Source organism: Oncorhynchus clarkii, chromosome 9, assembly GCF_045791955.1.
Source record: "Oncorhynchus clarkii lewisi isolate Uvic-CL-2024 chromosome 9, UVic_Ocla_1.0, whole genome shotgun sequence".
NCBI lineage: Eukaryota > Metazoa > Chordata > Actinopteri > Salmoniformes > Salmonidae > Oncorhynchus > Oncorhynchus clarkii.
The window spans coordinates 61,961,066-61,983,397 of NC_092155.1; the positions used below are offsets into that span (position 1 = coordinate 61,961,066).

General features: G+C 42.6%; 1 protein-coding gene across 1 annotated transcript in view; it reads right to left on the reverse strand.

The window, feature by feature from the left end:
* Positions 1–13,759, reverse strand: part of LOC139417589 (PAN2-PAN3 deadenylation complex catalytic subunit PAN2-like) — a 46,323-nt gene extending 32,564 nt beyond the window's left edge. The window contains 14 exon segments of the mRNA XM_071166811.1: positions 3,450–3,607; positions 7,958–8,036; positions 8,599–8,689; positions 9,428–9,627; positions 9,902–10,030; positions 10,175–10,325; positions 10,452–10,555; positions 10,654–10,750; positions 11,558–11,903; positions 12,001–12,148; positions 12,151–12,288; positions 12,425–12,502; positions 12,642–12,762; positions 13,599–13,759. Of these exon segments, the coding sequence (XP_071022912.1) occupies positions 3,450–3,607; positions 7,958–8,036; positions 8,599–8,689; positions 9,428–9,627; positions 9,902–10,030; positions 10,175–10,325; positions 10,452–10,555; positions 10,654–10,750; positions 11,558–11,903; positions 12,001–12,148; positions 12,151–12,288; positions 12,425–12,502; positions 12,642–12,762; positions 13,599–13,759 (2,001 nt within the window).
* Between the last annotated feature and the right edge of the window lie 8,573 nt (positions 13,760–22,332).

Sequence of the window (22,332 nt, forward strand, 5' to 3'; positions counted from 1 at the left end):
ATGCCAAGCGTCACGTCTGGAGGAAACCTGGCACCATCGCTACACTGAAGCATGATGGTGGCAGCATCAGGCTGTGGGGATGTTTTTCAGCGGCAGGGACTGGGAGACTAGTCAGGATCGAGGGAAAGATGAACGGAGCAAAGTACAGAGAGATGCTTGATGAAAACCTGCTCCAGAGCACTTAGGACCTCAGACTGGGTCGAAGGTTCACCTTCCAACAGGACAACGACTCTAAGCACACAGTCAAGACAATGCAGGAGTGGCTCCAGGACAAGTCTCTGAATATCCTTGAGCAGGGGTTCTTCAACTTTTTCAGCCTGGGACCCAAATGAGAAATTCTATGTTTTCCTGGGACCCAAGCTTAGGAAAATATGCAACTATGCGTAAATATCGGTACATTTCATTGCCCTTATGCCTAAAAAAAAGGGATATAGACAAAAACAAATAACAATGAAATACCCATAAATCTAATGTTTATTTTTCCCATTAAAAACACTCTTACATACCTGTCTAGGTTGGAACTGTTGCTATTAAAATACAATAAATAATTTCATTCTGAACTGGAATAAACAGATTGATCACATCACACAGATGTCTAACAGAACACACACACACAGGCTTTTTGCTTGTGCATCCCTAAGTAACAGTACATATCAAAATAACCAGGCCTACTGTACATCTCACTGTACATCTTACTGTATAAATTATTGTTGATAGAATGTCTAGGTTGGAACTATTGCTGTTAAAATGCATATTTTTTTATTTTGAACTGGAATAAACTGATTGATCACATCACACAGATGTAGACCAGAACACACACACACACACACACACACACTACTAATGAGAGGTGTGTGGCTGGTTAAGGTTTTCAACAAGTAGGTCTAATCTGGGATCAGTTTTTGACAGTACATCACTGAGGTGATGCTCAGCATTGACACTGTTTCTGTACTTGAGAACCCTGACTTGCATAGGTATGTGGTGCCAAAGTGGATCTGAACATCTACTGCTTTCTCAGTCAGGCAGGAGACCGCTTCCTGCTGCAGATGACCAACCCAGAACTGTGTTAGTCTCAAAAAACATCTTGCTTCAAACAGTTTATTCCAGTTCAGAATAAACATTATTACTTGTAACAGCAACAGTTCCAACCTAAACTTGTTTTCAACAATAATTTCTACAGTAAGATGTACAGTAGGCCTAAATGTTCCATCTTCATCTGTACTGTTTCTTAGGGATGCACTATCAGTAGCTAGTTAGCTTGCTTTGGCTAACGTTAATGACAACAATGCCTTGTTAGTTGACTTACTTTTCCACTTTCGAAGCACTGTTTCCTGAAGCATTCTGCCCTGTTCTGAAATAACTCCCTGGGTTTACCGTCATGTTTTGCCTGGATGTTTGGTCAGGACGTGTCGTTTTATTAATTTGTTCGTTTTGAGATACTCATTACTAAGCACTTCCCCACACAAACATATTATGGGCGCTCCTCGTTATTTCTCAAAGTTTGTATAAAAGAGACAAAAAAGTAATCACTGTATATGCGTTTCATGACAATTGAGCTCAGTCAGAACCTGACCTATCTTGAAAGGATCTGCAGAGGAAAATGGGAGATACTCCCCAACTACAGTTGTGCCAAGCTTGTAGCATCATACCCAAGAAATCTCGAGGCTGTAATCACTGCCAAAGGTGCTTCAACAAAGTACAGAGTAAAGGGTCTGAATACTTATGTAAATTTGATATTGCAGTTTTTTATTTTTAATACATTTGCAGAAAATTCTACAAACCTGTTTTTGATTTGTCATTATGGGGTATTGTGTGTAGATTGATGAGGGGAAAAAAACGAGGGATGCACCGATATTACATTTTTGGCCGATACTGACATCTAATATTTTCCTTGACAAAAAAAACAATAACGATAACCGATATTTACATTTTTTGCAGCCTTTTAAGCATTATAGTACAGTTAAATAGTTAACACACACACATGGACGCAGCGGTCTAAGGCACTGCATCTCAGTGCAAAAGGCATCACCACAGTCCCTGGTTCGAATCCAGGCTGTATCACATCCGGCCGTGACACAATTGGCCCAGCGTCATCCGGGTTTGGCCGGGGTAGGCCGTCATTGTAAATAAGAATTTGTTCTTAACTGACTTGCCTTGTTAAATAAAAGGTTACACACACCACATTGACCAAAAAGTTATTTTGTTGGTATTTACTTATGTCCCCATTACCAGTAAAACATCATCAAAACCTATTTCATTCTCTTACTTGCTGTGCTGTTTCGTTGTTCATTTGTTCAGTTGTTTCATTCTCAACCAGGATTTCATCATACATGTCAAGCAGTGAAGTTTCAGCTCTGTCTGTCTGTGATGCCTCTTCCTCGGTGCGCACTGTCACTGTGTTTGTTTCCATCTTGTCCAGCTGTGTATGTAACATTTCACATAAACCCTGTTTCTTGTCTGCAACGAAGTAAGTCCTTTTACCTAGCATCGAGCATGGTGGCAATACAGTAAAGAGGCTCAGAGAGAATGCCACCGAATCGCTTGTTCACAGCCTCAAATTTTAACCCCACGGTGTGTTGGCAGTTTTGTTGAGCAGGCGTTTCATTGCCATGACAGAGGGTATCACGTCTGCTGCAGACGCAGTTGATGAGTTTATTCCTCGAGTCAGTTGTTCGAATGGTGCTAACTAGTGTGTTCATGTTTCCAAGTTTTAAACATGTTCTCAAATGCCATTGAAATGGCAGCAGTGGTATGAGAACCAGCACATTCATGAGCATGCAATACGGCTTTCCTCAGTACGAAATTCTCAACGACCCACTGTGCTGTCAGACTCAGCATGCTCATGGGGCTGACATCGCTGGTCCAAATGTCAGTCGTGAAGCTAATAGCAGTGACACCCATAACACGTAGCTCATAGATGTACGTTTCAACAATACTGTAACTCCGGTAGGGCAACATCTGAAAAAAAGTGTGTACCGGGGCTCGACCAGTCGGCGAAAGCCAACATCATCCACGACAGAAGATGGTTGATTGTCAAGGGTAATAAATTCCATTATCTTGGAGTTAATGGATTTCACCTTTGAGTTGTCACGCTGACATTTTCTTACTGTTTCAAATGACTGCTTGACTTGAACTTGTTTAGTTGTTGGAAGTGTGCGCTTAGTATTTTTCTGCTTTTCTTCTGTGTAGCGCTGTATTTTTCATGGCGTCGTTATGTCATCTTCTTACATTATATAGGTATGCACGTCAGCTTTGATGTTGGCATTTTTAGCTAATATCATCCGATTCCGATATGCTCACCAATATATCGTGCATCCCTAAAAAAAACGATTTAATATGTTTTAGAATAAGGCTGTAACATAACTAAATGTGGAAAAAGTCAAGCGGCCTGAATACTTTCCGAATACACTGTATACTCTAAATCTAGCAATCACACCTGCCAGACTGACCTGGTTGAGGGTGACAAACTCAGCGTCCAGTCCCACGAGGTCCCCGGCCCGGGGCATCTCACTGACCATGGGGGGGATGAACGTAACGTGGCTCTTCCTCTGCTTCCGCGCCAGCGATGCCTCTGTCAGCAGCACACTGGCCTCGATGGGGTTCTTAACTGGGGAAGACAGACAGAAACTCGTCGTGTTTGGAGGACAAAGAATGCTGAGTTGCATCCAAAGAACATCATACTTACTGTGAAGCATGGGGGTGGAAACATCATGCTTTGGGGCTGTTTTTCTGCAAAGGGACCAGGACGACTGATCCGTGTAAAAGAAAGAATGAATGGGGCCATGTATCCGTGAGATTTTGAGTGAAAACCTCCTTCCATCAGCAAGGGCATTGAAGATGAAACGTGGCTGGGTCTTTCAGCACGACAATGATCCCAAACACACCGCCCGGGCAACGAAGGAAGAAGCATTTCAAGGTCCTGGAGTGGCCTAGCCAGTCTCCAGATCTCAACCCCATAGAAAATCTTTGGAGGGAGTTGAAAGTCCGTGTTGCCCAGCAACAGCCCCAAAACATCACTGCTCTAGAGGAGATCTGCATGGAGGAATGGGCCAAAATACCAGCAACAGTGTGTGAAAACCTTGTGAAAACTTACAAAAAACGTTTGACCTCTGTCATTGCCAACAAAGGGTATATAACAAAGTATTGAGATAAACTTTTGTTATTGACCAAATACTTATTTTCCACCATCATTTGCAAATTAATTCATTAAAAATCCTACAATGTGATTTTCCGGATTTTTCCCCCTCATTTTGTCTGTCATAATCTTTTTAAGTGGGAGAACTTGCACAGAACTTGCACAGCTGACTAAATACTTTTTTGCCCCACTGTATATCTATCTATTGGTTGCAAGAATTTTGTATAATAATTTAAATAAAAACTTGGAGTTTTGAATCCGGCGTCAATTTGTGTATCAGTTCATGAACCATGTGCCATGGAATCGGTACGTAAAAAATCTCCTCCCAACTATTTTGCAACTTGTATGGCGCAGCTGTTCATTTTTTGGTCCTTAAATGAAATTTTCTTTAGCCAATTTTGGTCTTAAATGCAGGGCCAACTGTCAAGTTCCTTACCTTCTCCCCTTTTCACTTACCTCCACCATTTTTGCAGTAATGCTACGATCAGTTGTTTGTAATTTTGCATAGCGCAGACATTTCCATATATTTTTGTTAACTGCATGTGTGACATAACTCCACAAGTCCTATTTAGGATATAATTTACAAAGATTAATATTTTTTTTTTGTGTGTGTAATTAGTACCCGCTTTTTCTCCACAATTTTGTGATATCCAATTGCGATCCAATTACAATCTTGTCTCATCAGTGCAACTACCCAAAGGGCTTGGGAGAGGCGAAGGTCGAGTCATGCGTCCTCCGAAACATGACCCGCCAAGCCGCGCTTCTTAACACCCACACACTTAACCCGGAAGCCAGCCACAACAATGTGTCGGAGGAAACACCGTTTAACCTGTTGATCCTACTTGAGACGCAGATGTCTCAACTAGGCACCTGGAAATGAAAATGCGCTACGCTAAATGCTAAATGTACTCGTTAAAACTCAAACGTTCATTAAAACACACATGCAGGGTATTGAATTAAAGCTACACTCGTTGTGAATCTAGCCAACAAGTCAGATTTTTAAAATGCTTTTCGGCAAAAGCATGAGAAGCTATTATCTGATAGCATGCAACACCCCAATATACCTGAAGGGGACGTAAACAAAATAATTAGCGTAGCCGGCGCTACACAAAAACACAGAAATAAAATATAAAACATTCATTACCTTTGATGATATTCTTTGTTGGCACTCCTATATGTTCCATAAACATCACAATTGGGTCTTTTTCCCGGTTAAATCCGTCCATGTATGCCCAAAATATCCATTTGTATAGCCTGTCTGGTTCAGAAAAAAAGCTCTCTTCCAACACGCAACGTCATTTTTTAAAATTATATAAGTTGCCTATATTCTTTGACAAAACACTTCAACCTACTTTTGTAACCCAACTTTAGGTATTTGTAAACGTTAATAAGCGATCAAATTGATCACTGGGCGATCTGTATTCAATAGCAGCTACTCAAGAAAACAATGTCCCTTTTTCTCTCCTCCAAAATCGATTGCTGTATGCTGGACGGAATGAAGGATCTATTTGTCATGACACAAATGATTTTTGTCAATGAAAATGACGTTTTTGGCGACATCGTGTGGAAGCTGTAGGAATTGCAACCTCGGCCCTATTTAATTTGGTGTCCCTTAAACAATACATGCAAGTGGCGCATGGATATTTTTTTCAGTTTTCAGTGACCAGCTTTTCTTGCGCTTTTCGATGAAACACACGCTCTGTTATAGTCACAGCCGTGATTTAACCAGTTTTAGAAACTTCAGAGTGTTTTCTATCCACACATACTAATCATATGCATATACTATATTCCTGGCATGAGTAGCAGGACGCTGAAATGTTGCACGATTTTTAACAGAATGTTCGAAAAAGGAGGGGGTAGACTTAAGTTAACTGATGACCGAAGTCATCATGCAGGGGCCTGGCCTGCCACAAGGAATCGCTAGAGCGCGTTGAGCCAAATAAAGCCCCCCCGGCCAAACCCTCCCCTAACCTGGACGACGCTGGACCAATTGTGCGCCACTCGGGCACCCCTGATTATACCATTTTTTTTTGTTTTTTTTAATCAATTAGTATATTTGAGATTAAACTGATATTGCAACCAGCTTTCTATAGCTTGTTTTAAAAATAGTGATATTTTGGAGATTATTTCATTTTCAAATATGAATGAAGGAAAAAAAACTATTCTTGAACACGGGGTGAGACATCAGATTTAAGTAAAGTTGGATTAAATTGTTTTTTTACTCATCTATCTACACACAATACCCAATCATGACGAAGTAAAACAGGTTTTTAGACATTTTTGCAAATGTATATCATTGTTTGATATCTCACTTACATAAGTATTCAGACCCTTAACTCAGTACTTTGTTGAAGCACCTTTTGGCAGCGATTACAGCCTCAAGTCTCCTTGGTTATGACGCTACAAGCTTGGCACATCTGTATTTGGGGAGTTTCTCCCATTCGGGTTATATCCTGCCTGGTTGGCCCTGTCCAGAGGTATCGTCGGACAGGGCCACAGTGTCTCCCGACCCCTCCTGTCTCAGCCTCAAGTATTTATGCTGCAGTAGTTTATGTGTCGGGGGGCTAGGGTCAGTCTGTCTTATCCGGTGTCCTGTGGGAATTGAAGTATGCTCCCTCTAATGCGCTCTCTTTTTCTTTCTCTCTCTCTCTCTCTCTCTCTCTCTCTCTCTCTCTCTCTCTCTCTCTCGCTCTCTCTCTCACTCTCTCTCTCTCTCTCGGAGGATCTAAGCCCTAGGACCATGCCTCAGGACAACCTGGCCTGATGACTCCTTGCTGTACCCAGTCCACCTGGCCGTGCTGCTGCTCCAGTTTCAACTGTTCTGCATGCGGCTATGAAACCCTGACCTGTTCACCGGACGTGCTACCTGTCCCAGACCTGCTGTTTTCAACTCTCTGGAGACAGCAGGAGTGGTAGAAATACTCTGAATGATCTGCTATGAAAAGCCAACTGACATTTACTCCCGAGGTGCTGACTTGTTGCACCCTCGACAACCATTGTGATTATTATTAATTGCCATGCTGGTCATTTATGAACATTGAACATCTTGGCCATGTTCTGTTATAACCTCCACCCGGCACAGCCAGAAGAGGACTGGCCACCCCTCATAGCCTGGTTCCTCTCTAGGTTTCTTCCTGCCTTTCTATGGGAGTTTTTCCTAGCCACCGTGCTTCTACACCTGCATTGATTGATTTTGGGGGTTTTAGGCTGGGTTTCTGTATAGCACTTTGTGACATCAGCTGATGTAAGAAGGGCTTTATAAATAAATTGGATTGATTGATTCTTCTCTGCAGATTCTCTCAAGCTCTGTCAAGTTGGATGGGGAGTGTCACTGCACAGCTATTTTCAGGTCTTTCCAGAGTTTTCATCAAGGATCTCTATGTACCTTTCTCCGTTAATCTTTCCCTCGATCCTGACTAGTGTCCCAGTCACTGCCTCTGAAAAACATCCCCACAGCATGATGCTGCCAACACCATGCTTCACTGTAGAGATGGTGCCAGATTTCTTCCAGATGTGACACTTGGTATTCAGGCCAAAGAGTTCAATCTTGATTTCATCAGACCAGAGAATCTTGTTTCTCATGGTCTGAAAGTCTTTAGATGCCTTTTGGCAAACTTCAAGCAGGCTGTCATGTGCCTTTTAATGAGGAGTGGCTTCCGTCTGGCCACTCTACCATATAGGCCTGATTGGTGGAGTGCTGCATAGATGGTTGTCCTTCTGGAAGGTTCTCTCATCTCCACAGCTCTGTCAGAGTGACCACCAGGTTCTTGGTCAACTCCTTGACCAAGGCCATTCTCCCCCGATTTCCCAGTTTGGCTGGACAGCCAGCTTTAGGAAGAGTCTTGGTGGTTCCAAACTTGTTCCATTTAAGAATGATGGAGACCACTGTGTTCTTGGGGACCTTCAATGCGGCAGAAATTTTTTCATACCCTTCACCAGATCTGTGCTTTGACACAATCCTGTCTCGTGCTCTACGGGCAATTCCGTCGACCTCATGGCTTGGTTGTTGCTTTGTCAACTGTGGGACCTTATATAGACAGGTGTGTGCCTTTCCAAATCATGTCCAATCCATTGAATTTACCAAAGCTGTACTCTAATCAAGTTGTAGAAACATCTCAAGGACGATCAATGGAAACAGGATGCAGCTGAGCTCAATGTTGAGTCTCATAGCAAAGGTTCTGAATACTTATGTAAATATGGTATTTCTGTTTTTCTAAAAACCTGTTTTCACTTTGTCATTATGGGCTATTGTGTGTAGATTGATGAGGATTTATTTTTTGAATACATTTTAGAATAAGGCTGTAACATACCAAAATGTGGAAAAAGTCAAGGGGTCTGAATACTTTCCAAATGCACTGTATTCATTATATAAATAGGCCTGTTTTAATTTTTGTCTGGCTTGCCGTTCCAAATGAAGTGGAATATTTTTAGGGAGGGTTAAGGAGGGTTTGGCCGGTAGGTACTGTCTCCTTTCCACAGCGACACAGGCTGCTGTTCTCAACCTCACACCCAAACTGCCTTCCAATCACAGACTCTCCTGAGGAGCCCAGAACACTGTAACAAATAAAGCATCAAAAGGAGACAAAGCGGGCCTCCAGAGTGGTGCAGTTATCTAAGGCACTGCATCGTAGTGCTAGCTGTGCCACTAGAGATCCTGGTTCAAGTCCAGGCTCTGTCGCAGCCAGCCGCGACCGGGAGACCCATGAAGCGGCGCACAATTGGCCCAGCGTCGTCCGGGTTAGGGGAGGGTTTGGCCGGCAGGGATGTTCTTGTTCCATCCCGCATTAGCGACTCCTGTGGCTTGGCCGGGAGCAATGCACGCTGACACAGTTGCCAGGTGTACGTTGTTTCCTCTGACATATTGGTGCGGCTGGCTTCCGAGTTAAGCGGGCATTGTGTCAAGAAGCAGTGCGGCTTGGCTTGGTTGTGTTTCGGAGGACCCACGGCTCTCGACCTTCGCCTCTCCCGAGTCTGTACGGGAGTTGCAGCGATGTGACAAGACTGTAATATACCAATTGGATATCATGAAATTGGGGAGAAAAAAGGGTAAAAAACACAAAAATTAAGAGAAAAATAATGAAGCCAAATCATCACTAAACACACCAGATGCTCTAGTATACACTAAACAAATATTTAGTTATCCACAAGCTAATTTAATTCCTATCATTGATCGTGTAATAAACGCAAATAAGTTTAAAGAATATCTGTTCGTTTTTTGATTGCTTGGGCATAAAAATGTTAAAACAAAAGTTAAAAGGTGCAGTAAAAATGTGTGCAAATGATCAATGTCACCTGCTGCTGGCTCCTCGGTAGGCCTGTGGCCCCTCCTGCTCCTGGGTCTCCTGGTGGAGCTGGGTGAGGATGAAGCGGTTCCAGCTCTGGATGAGACGGCCCAACCTGGCCTTCCCCGTCTGCTCATCAGAGTCAGCCAGGATCAGACCCAGGGCAGACGCCTCCGGGATAGTTCGGAAAGCTCTGAGGAAATTACTGGCCTGTGAGAGGGGACAGTGGTTGCAATAAATGAATGGCAATGGGAGTAGGCAGCAGGACAGTTTAATTGTGGTCAGTCAGTTCAGTGCATACATACACATTATTACAGTGCTCTATTACCACTCTATTACAACTCCATCAAACTGTCTTTATTACAACTCTGTTACATAAGCACACTACTACAGTGCTCTATCATGCAAAGAGTATGTTATTTTGTAGGGATAGAAAGATAGGCCATTGGACAGAGTGAGATGTGTCATGGCTATTGGTGACTACCTGACAGGGGTCTCCTCGTGACAGGTCTAGCATGTGGAAGAGGAAGCCCAGCTCACACGCCAGACAGAACTCCTTCTGACACAGGTGGTTCTGGACCAGGCAGCAGATTGGCTCCAGGAAATACAACACCTAACAAATCAGACACACAGGGGGAAAATACTCACTGTTATTTGTAAATGGGAACAAATAATGAAATAATATACGAATAAACATGGATAAATCAACTGTATATTTACACTATATAAATGAACGCCACACATTTCCGATTCTCACCTGGATCATGCAGTTACAGTAAGCATTGGGAATGTGAGGTTCCAGGCCAGCAAACAGGGTCCTGTTATAATGTTTGAAGTCAAAGTCTTCCAGCCCAAGTTTGGAGTATTTAATGGTCACCTGATGGGCACAAAACAATCAAAGATGTAAGCTCTCATCATTGACACAACAAGCTAATCTCAAAACCACAATGAACCACATTGTGCTCATAACACAAATCCATACTGTTGAACCACACATTTCACATTTACAAGTAGATAACAATGTATGGGATTACACCATGTAGAGGTGTGGTTCTTCATCTCGACCAATAGGAGACTCAGGAACCCCCTAATTGTAGTTGTCAAAGTCCAGCTCCACCACCTTGTTCTTGTAAGGAACCTGAAATACAGCAAATAGGAAGGGATGTTTATACAAGCCAAGCATAATTCAGAACCCAACTCTTTCTGAGACACAGAATTTGTGGATGATTGACATACCTGGTTCCGGGGACGGGTGCGAGGATTGGGGGTGTAACCAATGAACCCGACAGTCTTCATCGTATGCAGGATCTCTGGGTCCACTGGGGGTGCTCGTCTGCAGAGAAAAAAGGTGAGAAATATTTGGATACTTACTGTTGGGGCTTTCTCAGCTGAAAAAAATATTATTTAGAAATATTTAACTTTCACACATTAACAAGTCCAATACAGCGAATTAAAGATAAACATCTTGTTAATCTACCCATCGTGTCCGATTTTTTAAATGTTTTACAGCGAAAACAACATATATTTATGTTAGATGACCACCAAATTCAAAAACACAGAGCGATATTTCACAGTCACAAAAGCATAAATATAGATAAAATTAATCACTAACCTTTGATTATCTCCAACAAAGACGGTGACATCTTGTGGAAGCCCTAGGAAGTGCATTCCCATCCATATCTAAGGTGGACATCCAATGGCACTGTTTTCTAAATTGAGTTCTCACTTCCTGTTTGGATTTCTTCTCAGGTTTTTGTCTGCCATATGAGTTCTGTTATACTGATAGACATAATTCAAACAGTTTTAGAAACTTCCGAGTGTTTTCTATCCACCGGTAATAACACTATGCATATATTCCCATCTGGGAAAGAGTAGGAGGCCGTTTACTCTGGGCACACCTTTCATACAAAAGTGAAAATGCTGCCCCTGTTGAGGCTAGGGGTAGCCTCAACAGGTTTTAACTTAGTCATCCTTCGGGCACAAGATATCTATCAAAAGCCCTCCTTGTGAAGGGACATTTTGAAGAGAGGTTGGTGTTACCCCACCTCAAGAAGCAGTGAATTCACCACATAGCCTACTTTAGCAGATCAAAGTCCCCAAAAGGTGATCACAACTTGTCTTAAAACAATGTGTTACTTACCTAGGGCTGGGCGTGGCCTGTGTGGTGACCCAGTCTGACAGTAGTGGCTCTGAGCTGGTAAAGGGCATGGGGATGAGGGACAAGGGCAACAGGTCATGGATCCAGTCCAGCTGAGGAAAGGAGTCCACCAGACAGGGCAGAGCAAATTCAGTCTCCCGTGAGTAACCGTTGTAGGAGACCTCTGGGGCGTCTGACCAAAGGTTCACACCTCCCCCAGAGTCCCCAAAGACCAAAGCCTGCTTGCTGGAGGACACGTCGAAGCTCATGAGCAACTGGCCAACGGTGTTGACATGGAAGACATCAGCCAGGTTGGCTAGCCCAGTGGGTTCACAGAATTGACACTGTCCTGGGGATGGAGGGAAAAGAAAGTCTTATTTTCTGCATTCTCTGATAAATATAGCTAGCAGGCTGCACAACAAACACATTCTCCATTTGATCAATACCTGTCTGTGAGATGATGACCAGGCGTGACGTGTACGTAGGGATGAAGCGCAAGAAGAGGGGGTCCATGTGCACCTGGAGTGGTGTCACAGCGCGCATCATGCGCAGGTCAAACACCATGAGGAAGCAGTCACACGCTAGTTCGTTCATTCCGCTAGTTCGTTCATTCCTCGAATGGAGAACCCACACGCAGCCAAGAGGTTGCCATGGACATCAAAGTCTGACAGGCTACCGGAGAAGGCATCAAACTCATGTTCTAGCTTGAAGGTGCGCAGGTCACAAAGCGACACCTGTTTGTGTGGAAGGCAAGAAGGTGAGATATATACTAATGGTTAAAGATGTAAAAAAAAAATAAAAAAATAACTAGTAACATCTTCCAAACACTGAGAAACATGAGTGGCCTTGGGCCTCTCTTGTTGTCCTTGCCTTCCCAGATATGTTCCCACAGAATAATAAACGATTGGACTGCCGCATGATAGCTACCCCTGGAGCCTCGACCGTAAACTAGGCATAGGAAGGAAAGATCACAATATGTACAATTATTTACCTATTGAATCACTTATTTTTGAGAGACTATAGGCCAAAAATGTATTGCATCTTTAGAGTTAGGCCTATATTTTCACATGCTGGTGTCATGCAATACCTTTTGTGTCTGCTGCACAGTATTAAGGTCAAATTCAAGCACATAATTCTGTAGTCCACCCATGAGCATTGTGTTGTTTTCTGTCATAAGCAGACTATGCATGTCAGCTCCCTCCTCCATTCTAAAATACACACATGAATTCATTAAGACAATAGCATTATACTGTACAGTATTCAAGATGCACATCCAAACTGATTTGAAACTATAACATGTTTCAACTAAATGTTGATTTTTGCAAGCATTCTTTCAGCACTCACCTTTAAACCTAAGTTAACATGGGTGTATGGTTTGCATAATCTCTTCATTCAAAGACTCAATCATGGACACCCTTACTGTCAGTTGTGGCGGCTTTGCGTTATGTATTGTTGTCTCTACCTTGCCCTTTGTGCTGTTGTCTGTGCACAATAATGTGTGTACCATGTTTTGTGCTGCTACCAATTTTTTTTACTATATACTTTTTGACCTTTATTTAACTAGGCAAGTCAGTTAAGAACAAATTATTTTTGACGGCCTAGGAACAGTGGGTTAACTGCCTTGTTCAGGGGCAGAACAACATATTTTTACATTGTCAGCTCTGGGATTTGATCTTGCAACCTTTCGGTTACTAATCCAACACTCTAATCACTAGGCTACCTTCCGCCCTGATGTTGTGATGCTGCCATGTGTTGCTACCATGCTGTGTTTTCATGTGTTGCTGCCATGCTATGTTGTTGTCTTAGGTCTCTCTTTATGAAGTGTTGTGTCTCTTGTCGCGATGTGTGTTTTGTCCTATTTTTTATTTATTTTATTTTATCCCAGCCCCTGTCCCGCAGGAGGCCTTTTGCCTTCTGGTAGGCCATCATTGTAAATAAAAATGTGTTCTTAACTGACTAGCCTAGTTAAATAAAGCTTAAATAAAAAGATAAATAAATCAGTAAGAACCACAATAATGTGAATTATCATTTGAAATCAACTCACAGGTAGTCGAACATGACAAGGCCTCCACGAGTTTGGCACTTGAGATTACTCTTAGAGAGAAACAGAACCCCTGTCTCCATGCTCTGAATCTGACGAATATCATCAGTTGAGTGCGCCTGGAAAGAAGAGTAGCGACCCATTGTGGGACCAAAGAAGGACATTCCATGCCCCTATGGAAAAAGAGAGTGGGGAAACAATTATGTAACAATTCCATGGGGCGACGCACAATTGGCCTAGCGTCGTCTGGGTTAGGGGGGGTTTGGCCGGTAGGGATATCCTTGTCTCATCGCGCACCAGTAACTCCTGTGGCGGGCCGGGCGCAGTGCACGCTAACCACAGTGTTTCCTCTGACACATTGGTGCAGCTGGCTTTCGGGTTGGATGCGCGCTGTGTTAAGAAGCAGTGCGGCTTGGTTGGGTTGTGTATCGGAGGACGCATGACTTTCAACCTTCGTCTCTCCCGAGCCCGTACGGGAGTTGTAGCGATGAGACAAGATAGTAGCTACTAACAATTGGATACCACGAAATTTGGGAGAAAAAGGGGTAAATTCAAAAAAATATATATAAAAAAAGAAAAAGACAAACAATACTGCGTAAATGTTGTGGAGTCTGATAACCCTGAGGAGGACATTTGGAAAAAATATCCAATCCTTAGGTAAAGCTGTACAGTGCAATATGAATGTCAATACAGATAATAGGCTGACTGGGGAGATTATTTCACACAGTCACAGTCCCACTATAAGAGCTACAACGCTAATATTTGCGTAAACTCTTCACAGTTGTGTTCTGTAGGTGTCACCGAGTAGAGTGATACCCCATTTCATTGTTTTCAGGCTGGTTGTATTGGTGCTAGCTAGCTACCCCAGAAGTTACGGTCCAAAACAACATTTAGCAATTAAACTCTGTTATTTAACGTGTCAAATTAAAAGTTTACTTAACGTGTCAAAGAGTGTTATTTGACGTGTATATTTTTTCACACGCAAGAACCCAGATGTCGTAGCCATAGCAACAATTAAAACATTCCCAAACCAGAAACCGTGGATTGATGGCAGCATTCGCGTGAAACTGAAAGCCCGAACCACTGCTTTTAACCAGGCCGGAAACATGACCGAATACAAACAGTGTAGCTATTCCCTCAGCAAGGCAATCAAACAAGCTAAGTGTCAGTATAGAAACAAAGTAGAGTCGCAATTCAACGGCTCAGACACAAGAGGTATGTGGCAGGGTCTACAGTCAATCACAGATTACAAAAAGAAAACCAGCCCTGTCGCGGACCAGGATGTCTTGCTCCCAGACAGACTAAATAACTTTTTTCTCCTTCACTGCAGCCGACGTGAGTAAAACATTTAAACATATTAACCCTCGCAAGGCTGCAGGCCCAGACGGCATCCCCAGCCTCGTCCTCAGAGCATATGCAGACCAGCTGGCTGGTGTGTTTACGGACATATTCAATCAATCCTTATCCCAGTCTGCTGTTCCCATATGCTTCAAGAGGGCCACCATTGTCCCTGTTCCCAAGAAAGCTAAGGTAACTGAGCTAAACGACTACCGCCCCGTAGCACTCACTTCCGTCATCATGAAGTGCTTTGAGAGACTAGTCAAGGACCATATCACCTTCACTCTACCTGACACCCTAGACCCACTCCAATTTGCTTACCGCCCAAATAGATCCACAGACGACGCAATTGCAACCACACTGCACACTGCCCTAACCCATCTGGACAAGACGAATACCTATGTGAGAATGCTGTTCGTCGACTACAGCTCAGCATTTAACACCATAGTACCCTTCAAACTCGTCATCAAGCTCGAGACCCTGGGTCTCGACCCCGCCCTGTGCAACTGGGTACTGGACTTCCTGACGGGCCGCCCCCAGGTGGTGAGGGTAGGTAACAACATCTCCACCCCGCTGATCCTCAACACTGGGGCCCCACAAGGGTGCGTTCTGAGCCCTCTCCTGTACTCCCTGTTCACCTACTACTGCATGGCCATGCACGCCTCCAACTCAATCATCAAGTTTGCGGACGACACGACAGTGGTAGGCTTGATTACCAACAACGACGAGACGGCCTACAGGGAGGAGGTGAGGGCCCTCGGAGTGTGGTGTCAGGAAAATAACCTCACACTCAACGTCAACAAAACAAAGGAGTTGATTGTGGACTTCAGGAAACAGCAGAGGGAGCACCCCCCTATCCACATCGACGGGACAGTAGTGGAGAGGGTAGTAAGTTTTAAGTTCCTCGGCGTACACATCACGGACAAACTGAATTGGTCCACCCACACAGACAGCGTCGTGAAGAAGGCGCAGCAGCGCCTCTTCAACCTCAGGAGGCTGAAGGAATTCGGCTTGTCACCAAAAGCAGTCACAAACTTCTACAGATGCACAATCGAGAGCATCCTGTCGGGCTGTATCACTGCCTGGTACGGCAACTGCTCCGCCCACAACCGTAAGGCTCTCCAGAGGGTAGAGAGGTCTGCACAACGCATCACCGGGGGCAAACTACCTGCCCTCCAGGACACCTACACCACCCGATGTCACAGGAAGGCCATAAAGGTCATCAAGGACAACAACCACCCGAGCCACTGCCTGTTCACCCCGCTATCATCCAGAAGGCGAGGTCAGTACAGGTGCATCAAAGCTGGGACAGATAGATTGAGAAACATCTTCTATCTCAAGGCTACCAGACTGCTAAACAGCAATCACTAACTCAGAAAGGCTGCTGCCTACATTGAGACCCAATCACTGGACACTAGTCACCTTAAACAATGCCACTCTAAATAATGCCACTTTAATAATGTTTACATATCTTACATTACTCATATCACATCTATATACTGTATTGAAACTCAATCACCGGACACTTTAATAAATGGATCACTAGTCACTTTAAATAATGCCACTTTAAATAATGCCACTTTAAATAATGCCCCTTTAATAATGTTTACATGTCTTACATTACTCATATCACATGTATATATTGTATTTTATACCGTCTACTGCACCTTGCCTATGCCGCTCGGCCATCGCTCATCCATATACTTATATGTACATATTCTCATTCACCCCTTTAGATTGGTGTGTATTAGGTAGTTGTTGTGAAATTGTTAGATTACTTGTTAGATTTGTGTGTATTAGGTAGTTGTTGCGCTATGCCGATCTAGCTGCCGAAGCACGGCATCATGGCTGGAACACAGAAGTCCGACCAGTGGAGGTGGGCTGCAGAGGTTTTGTGGCAACATCTACAACCAGACTGCTTAGAGACCTGGGAATTAAGGGCCAGAGCCAGCGTTCGGCAATCAAAGCTGAATCGGAGGCGGCAGAAGGCAGCAGTCAGTGGCTCTGGATGAAGAGGAAAGACCCCAGCTGGGCCCCGAAGTGAGAGGGCCAGGAGGTATGCGGTCAACAATGCTTGACTCAGGGAGGAGGACGCCCCTGCCATGCATAGACCCATGGGATGTTGGCTATCAACAACAAGGCAACTCCTATGACTAATTGGGAATGGGAAGCAGGCGTAGGATTGATCACTCTGTCGCAGGCCACCTTTGGGGAGGGTGTATAGTGTGAAAGGCCGAAACATCCTAGGAACCAAAGGTACACTACTGACAATGCACTGCCCAAATTTCACCAGGCTCACTGGAAGTGCTTGCACAAAGGATAGTAACATCTCATCCTGTGTTCTTGGAATTTGGGAATTGTTAGATTATTTGTTAGATATTACTGCACTGTTGGAACTAGAAGCATAAGCATTTCACTACACTTGCATTAACAACTGCTAACCATGTATATGTGACCAATAAAATTAGATTTTTGATATGAATAGGCGTGGGTTTGAGTCAATTAGGCTAATTAAGACTTTTAGCTTAAAGACTTATTTTCTATAAAATTACCAAGCTCTACAAATTTAATAGGGTATGTGTATTTTGCACTGTTATTATTGTCATTCGAACACATTGACTATACTACACATAGACAACATTTGTTAATTTGTCATTGGAAAATAGTCCAATGCCTTGCAAACATACTCTTTACTCTTTATCACCGTATGGCCATGCAAGACCGGATTGTGAGCGGGGCTTAGGGGCCTGCCACGCTCTACCGTACCTCATTGCCCGTCCAAATAAAATATTGAAATAAGTATAATTTATTTGACCGAGACGCGCACCAACAGAATGACGGATCAATCTCAGTTTAAGCATCCGAGCGAGTGAAACAGCCCCCTCTGTCTCAGTAAGTATAGACCATGTATCTGATGCTGTCTGGATCAAAATAGTATGGCATGTCATACTATTTCTGGCCAGACAGCATGAGATACATGGGCTACATATAGAGGGCGCCGTTTTGCTCTCTCGGATGCTTTCGCCAGTGATATAGTTTCAGCAGAGGAAGAGGCGAAGCGAGAGGGCACACCCTCGACAAATTCTGTCCAGTGTAAGCCCAATGCGTTTCTATTGGAATAATATGCAGACCTAACAAAGATTCCCATTGTTAGGGCGGAGGCATAAGCATCTCGTCATTATATAAAGATTTCTGGTTTCAGCCTTTTGCGAATTGGAAAGGAAAGTTGGCGGATGCACAGTTTACTGTAAATTGATGTTTCGCCAAAATTATAGAATTACTCTTGTCTAAATAAAATAATTCAAAATACTTTATCAGGGAGCATGACTTAGCCACAGTGGATCATTATCTTCTTTAAAAGTGTATTGATGTGGATTGTTTCAAATCACCAGTGTGTTTGGGAAGCCTACGATTTGGAGTGTGGGAAAAATCTTTCCAACGCACCCGGCCTCGATAATCACCAAGCCGTGTGAAGGAGCAAAATATAATGATCTGATGATCCCATTTATCTTGTGGAAACGTCATTGCTTTCTGTCTAGTGCTCACTGGCACGGAAATCTGAGGGCCGGAGTAGGCTAATTGTTGCAAGTTCGCAAGCGACAGCGTCCGGCCATAACAAGTGATGATTTTGATACAATGTTGCACTTCACTAGCAAAAGCTCAAGTCATGACATATAGAAAGGGAGGCAGACAGGCAGAGTACATAGATTAATGTGAAAGAACTGGAATTGTCTTCGGGATATGTTTGACTGTTTTATTTGTCCGTTTTAAGCCTATGTATTTTACTTAGTTGATGATGGAAGCCTCCTGCATCTCTGAGTTATATGCACTCATTTATTTAGCCGCCAATGGATCACAATGTATCAATGTGTCCATATGACAGAGGCTAGTGCTCTGGGCATAGTTTAATTTTAACTTTTAGATTTGATCATTTTACTATGATTAAACACGTGACAATGATTTTGAGAAACGAAAACGTTATTGTTTAAATTAAACTGTTCGAAGAAAATGCACATGTAAAAATAATCATAACTGGCACGCAGATCGGTAGAAACTCACGAGCTGCCTATGTTATTTAGTCTTTACTACTACATCCAATAAACGAATTGTGAACGCGCAAGTGCGTGCACACATAGGAGGTCCCGTGAAAAAGCGTGCCACCCTATGGAAATCAAAGGCCCGTCCAACTGATTCGTTCTGCTGCCGGGTCTGTGGCCATGGAGACCATTAACTCTATAGTCTAAAATTCACCTGGGAAATCCTCACGTGACTCATTGGGCGGTATAACGGGACAAGACCAAGGGACTCCGCTGCAGTTACACTGAGATAATTAACACATGCCATACGGACCTGCAGAACTGCAATCAAGCGTAGAAGAAATCAGTCATGTACCTGTCGTTCACAACAGTTGTTACCCTTCTTGTGGTATTTACAGGTGCATTCAGCGCTCCGGTTAACCAACCAGTTGGAATAACGTGAAACTTAAAGGGTATTCTTTACAACTGAATCAACTTGCTAAACGTCTCTTAATTGAGGTAAGTTGATTATCATCAGTATTCCGTAGCTATTGATAATGGTAGGGTGATGATAGAACTGAATTGAAGTAGGCTAGGCTAGCCTAGTTCTTGATGCTTTTGTGGGACCTTGGTAGTCAGACAGTTTTAAGTGGAATTTAAAAGTGCCTGCCGCAGCGCAGGTAGGTTACTTAAACGGAATTTGTGTCAAACTTTCCATCATGTCTTGCAGGAGCTCAGTCGTTTGAAAACTATGGAAAGAGTTGTCAAATGGCCAAGAGTACTGGTGGAAGCCACAGACAAATGTGATCCAACAAATCTAAGAGCAGATTCAACGGTAAGTCACAACTCCCATTCTGTTGGTGGAATCCATGGACAAATGTGATACAAAGAAAATCTGATCATGAGTTAACTTGGACCAACAAGGTCAACAAGACACATACGTGGTCAATGGTTATAAACATGCCCATTTTTCAGAATTTTTAAAGCACTAACCAGTTCCATCATTTGTCACACACAAAATATGAATTGGTTGAGAAACACTTAGAAAAGGAAGATGGTTAATAATATTTTGTATTTTTACTAAGATCCATAAAGCCTTGCCTTAAGAAGATGGTTTCTGCTCTGAAGAACTACAGGGTAGTATTTGGGATAATTAGTCAGTTCAAGAGTAGCTGTACAAAAGTTGGAGAGAAGTTGAACAAAGTAGTGGAAGAAGTCCTTTTTCAAATGGGGGGTAAGTCCAGTGTATTTGATGTCTGAATCTACTGATTTCAATATCTTATTGACTGAGGTGCTGCATATCCTTACTCTAATTGATTTGTAGGAGCCCCGTCCTGATTCAGAAGAGAATTGGTCAAAAGTGAACAGCTGGGAAGAGCCAGGACTGTGTCGTGACAATATTGAGAAGCTGTTCTCCTTCTCCATCCTCATGGCTCGGGTCTTTGCCCCTGGTTATCCTGCAAAACACATAATGAATTCAACTAAATATTGTATCTAGAGCTGGGAAACAGGCCACAATTGATTTGTCATCTGTGATCTGTTTCAGTATCAGTATTAGATAACTTAGTAGATAGACATCTAAATTCATTGTATGATCAATTTGGTCAAATAGTCAGAAAAGACAAGTAACTGTTATGGTGTTGTGTGTTATTAAATATTTATGAAACATTTAACACACTTATGTATCTGCCTGTGTTCCACTATGGAACAGTTGTTTATAATTAGGAATGTATTTATATTTAAATGTATCCATATTAATGTATTAGCATTTTTATCAAATGTAATTGTGAAGTAACTTAACATATTTATTAAAATATGTATTTATTTAATTTGTTAACACATATTTATCTGCCAATATAATATTTTTTAAACAGTGTATTTATATTCTTGTATACCGTTCTCCACGTGTCAAATTGCAAAAAAATAAACAACTAACTTTTATCTGTTGTTGTTGTGTCTATAACATTTGACTAATTTTGCCTTTACATCTACTGTAATAATAAATATAATTCAACAGCTGAGAAAAGAGGAATAATCTATGCTGGGGATGCTGGGGGGGTCATAGAGGAATCCCTGATGGCTGTTACACGATTTCCCAAACTGCAGTCAAGCAATAAACTACATAAGAAGGAAGCTGTGCTTTCCTAAAACAATCCTCTTATTCCGCATGAAGGTGCACAGCTTCCTATTGTAGCTTCATACTTCAATATGTCGGTGGCTGTGTAATGCTGACTACAATTCCTTCAAATAATGATTACGGAATGTTGTACTCACTTTCCCAAAAAAGGAACGTGCACTCAGTGCACATGAGAGAACGAATACAAGGAAGTTTGGTTTATGACTCCTCCCTTCGTTGAATGGGCAGATCTCTAAACAGGGCTAGTTAAAAAGCAGATTGACATACCGGTTTTATGGAAACAAAAGAAATAGGGCTAGTTAAAAAGCAGATTGACATACCGGTTTTATGGAAACAAAAGAAATAGGGCTAGTTAAAAAGCAGATTGACATACCGGTTTTATGGAAACAAAAGAAATAGGGCTAGTTAAAAAGCAGATTGACATACCGGTTTTATGGAAACAAAAGAAATAGGGCTAGTTAAAAAGCAGATTGACATACCGGTTTTATGGAAACAAAAGCTTTTAGATGCACATTTCATGGTTCAGCAAAAGTATATATATTTTTGCATTACATCTGAATTAATATTTAGAATACCAGTAGCATATTGTGAGGCACATTTTACACTCAGAACGATCTAGAAGAAAAAGAAACGCACACCTATTTAGGCGAGGTGCTGGCTAGCGGAGTAGAAAATGTGAAAATAAAAGAGAGCCGCACACTCTAGGAGCTCAGATGCAAACATTTCATTACCAACGTTTCGACAGCCAAGCTATCTTCATCAGGGTATAGTCACAAACACTGCGGGATGACTCGTTTATGTAGTGTCGAAAGACACAGGTGTCTGTAATCATGGCCAAGAGTGGCCTAATATCATCGGTTAATTATCAAATATTAAAATGTCATACAAAGAACAGCATACAAACAACAAATGGATAGCATACGATCATAGATTAATTTGACTACACAAGTTTACAAACAATTACAATGGCAAAGTCACAATAATCACAAGAATGGCTTCAGATCAAAGTCTACGTTGAGACCGAAGGGCGCAAGGGTCTTTAAGTTAAAGATCCAGGCAGCCTCTCGTTTAATAATAGATTATCAAATTATCTTGGGGTGGTAAATCAGAGTGTACTAATTGGTCTCTGAGATTTCTTCCCCGCGAGAATACGACCAAGGGAAGGTCCGAAAACACATTACCGAGACTATCATCGGATTTTAGGATGTGCCAATGTTTGTGAACAATTCCCTTAATTTGTTCAGAG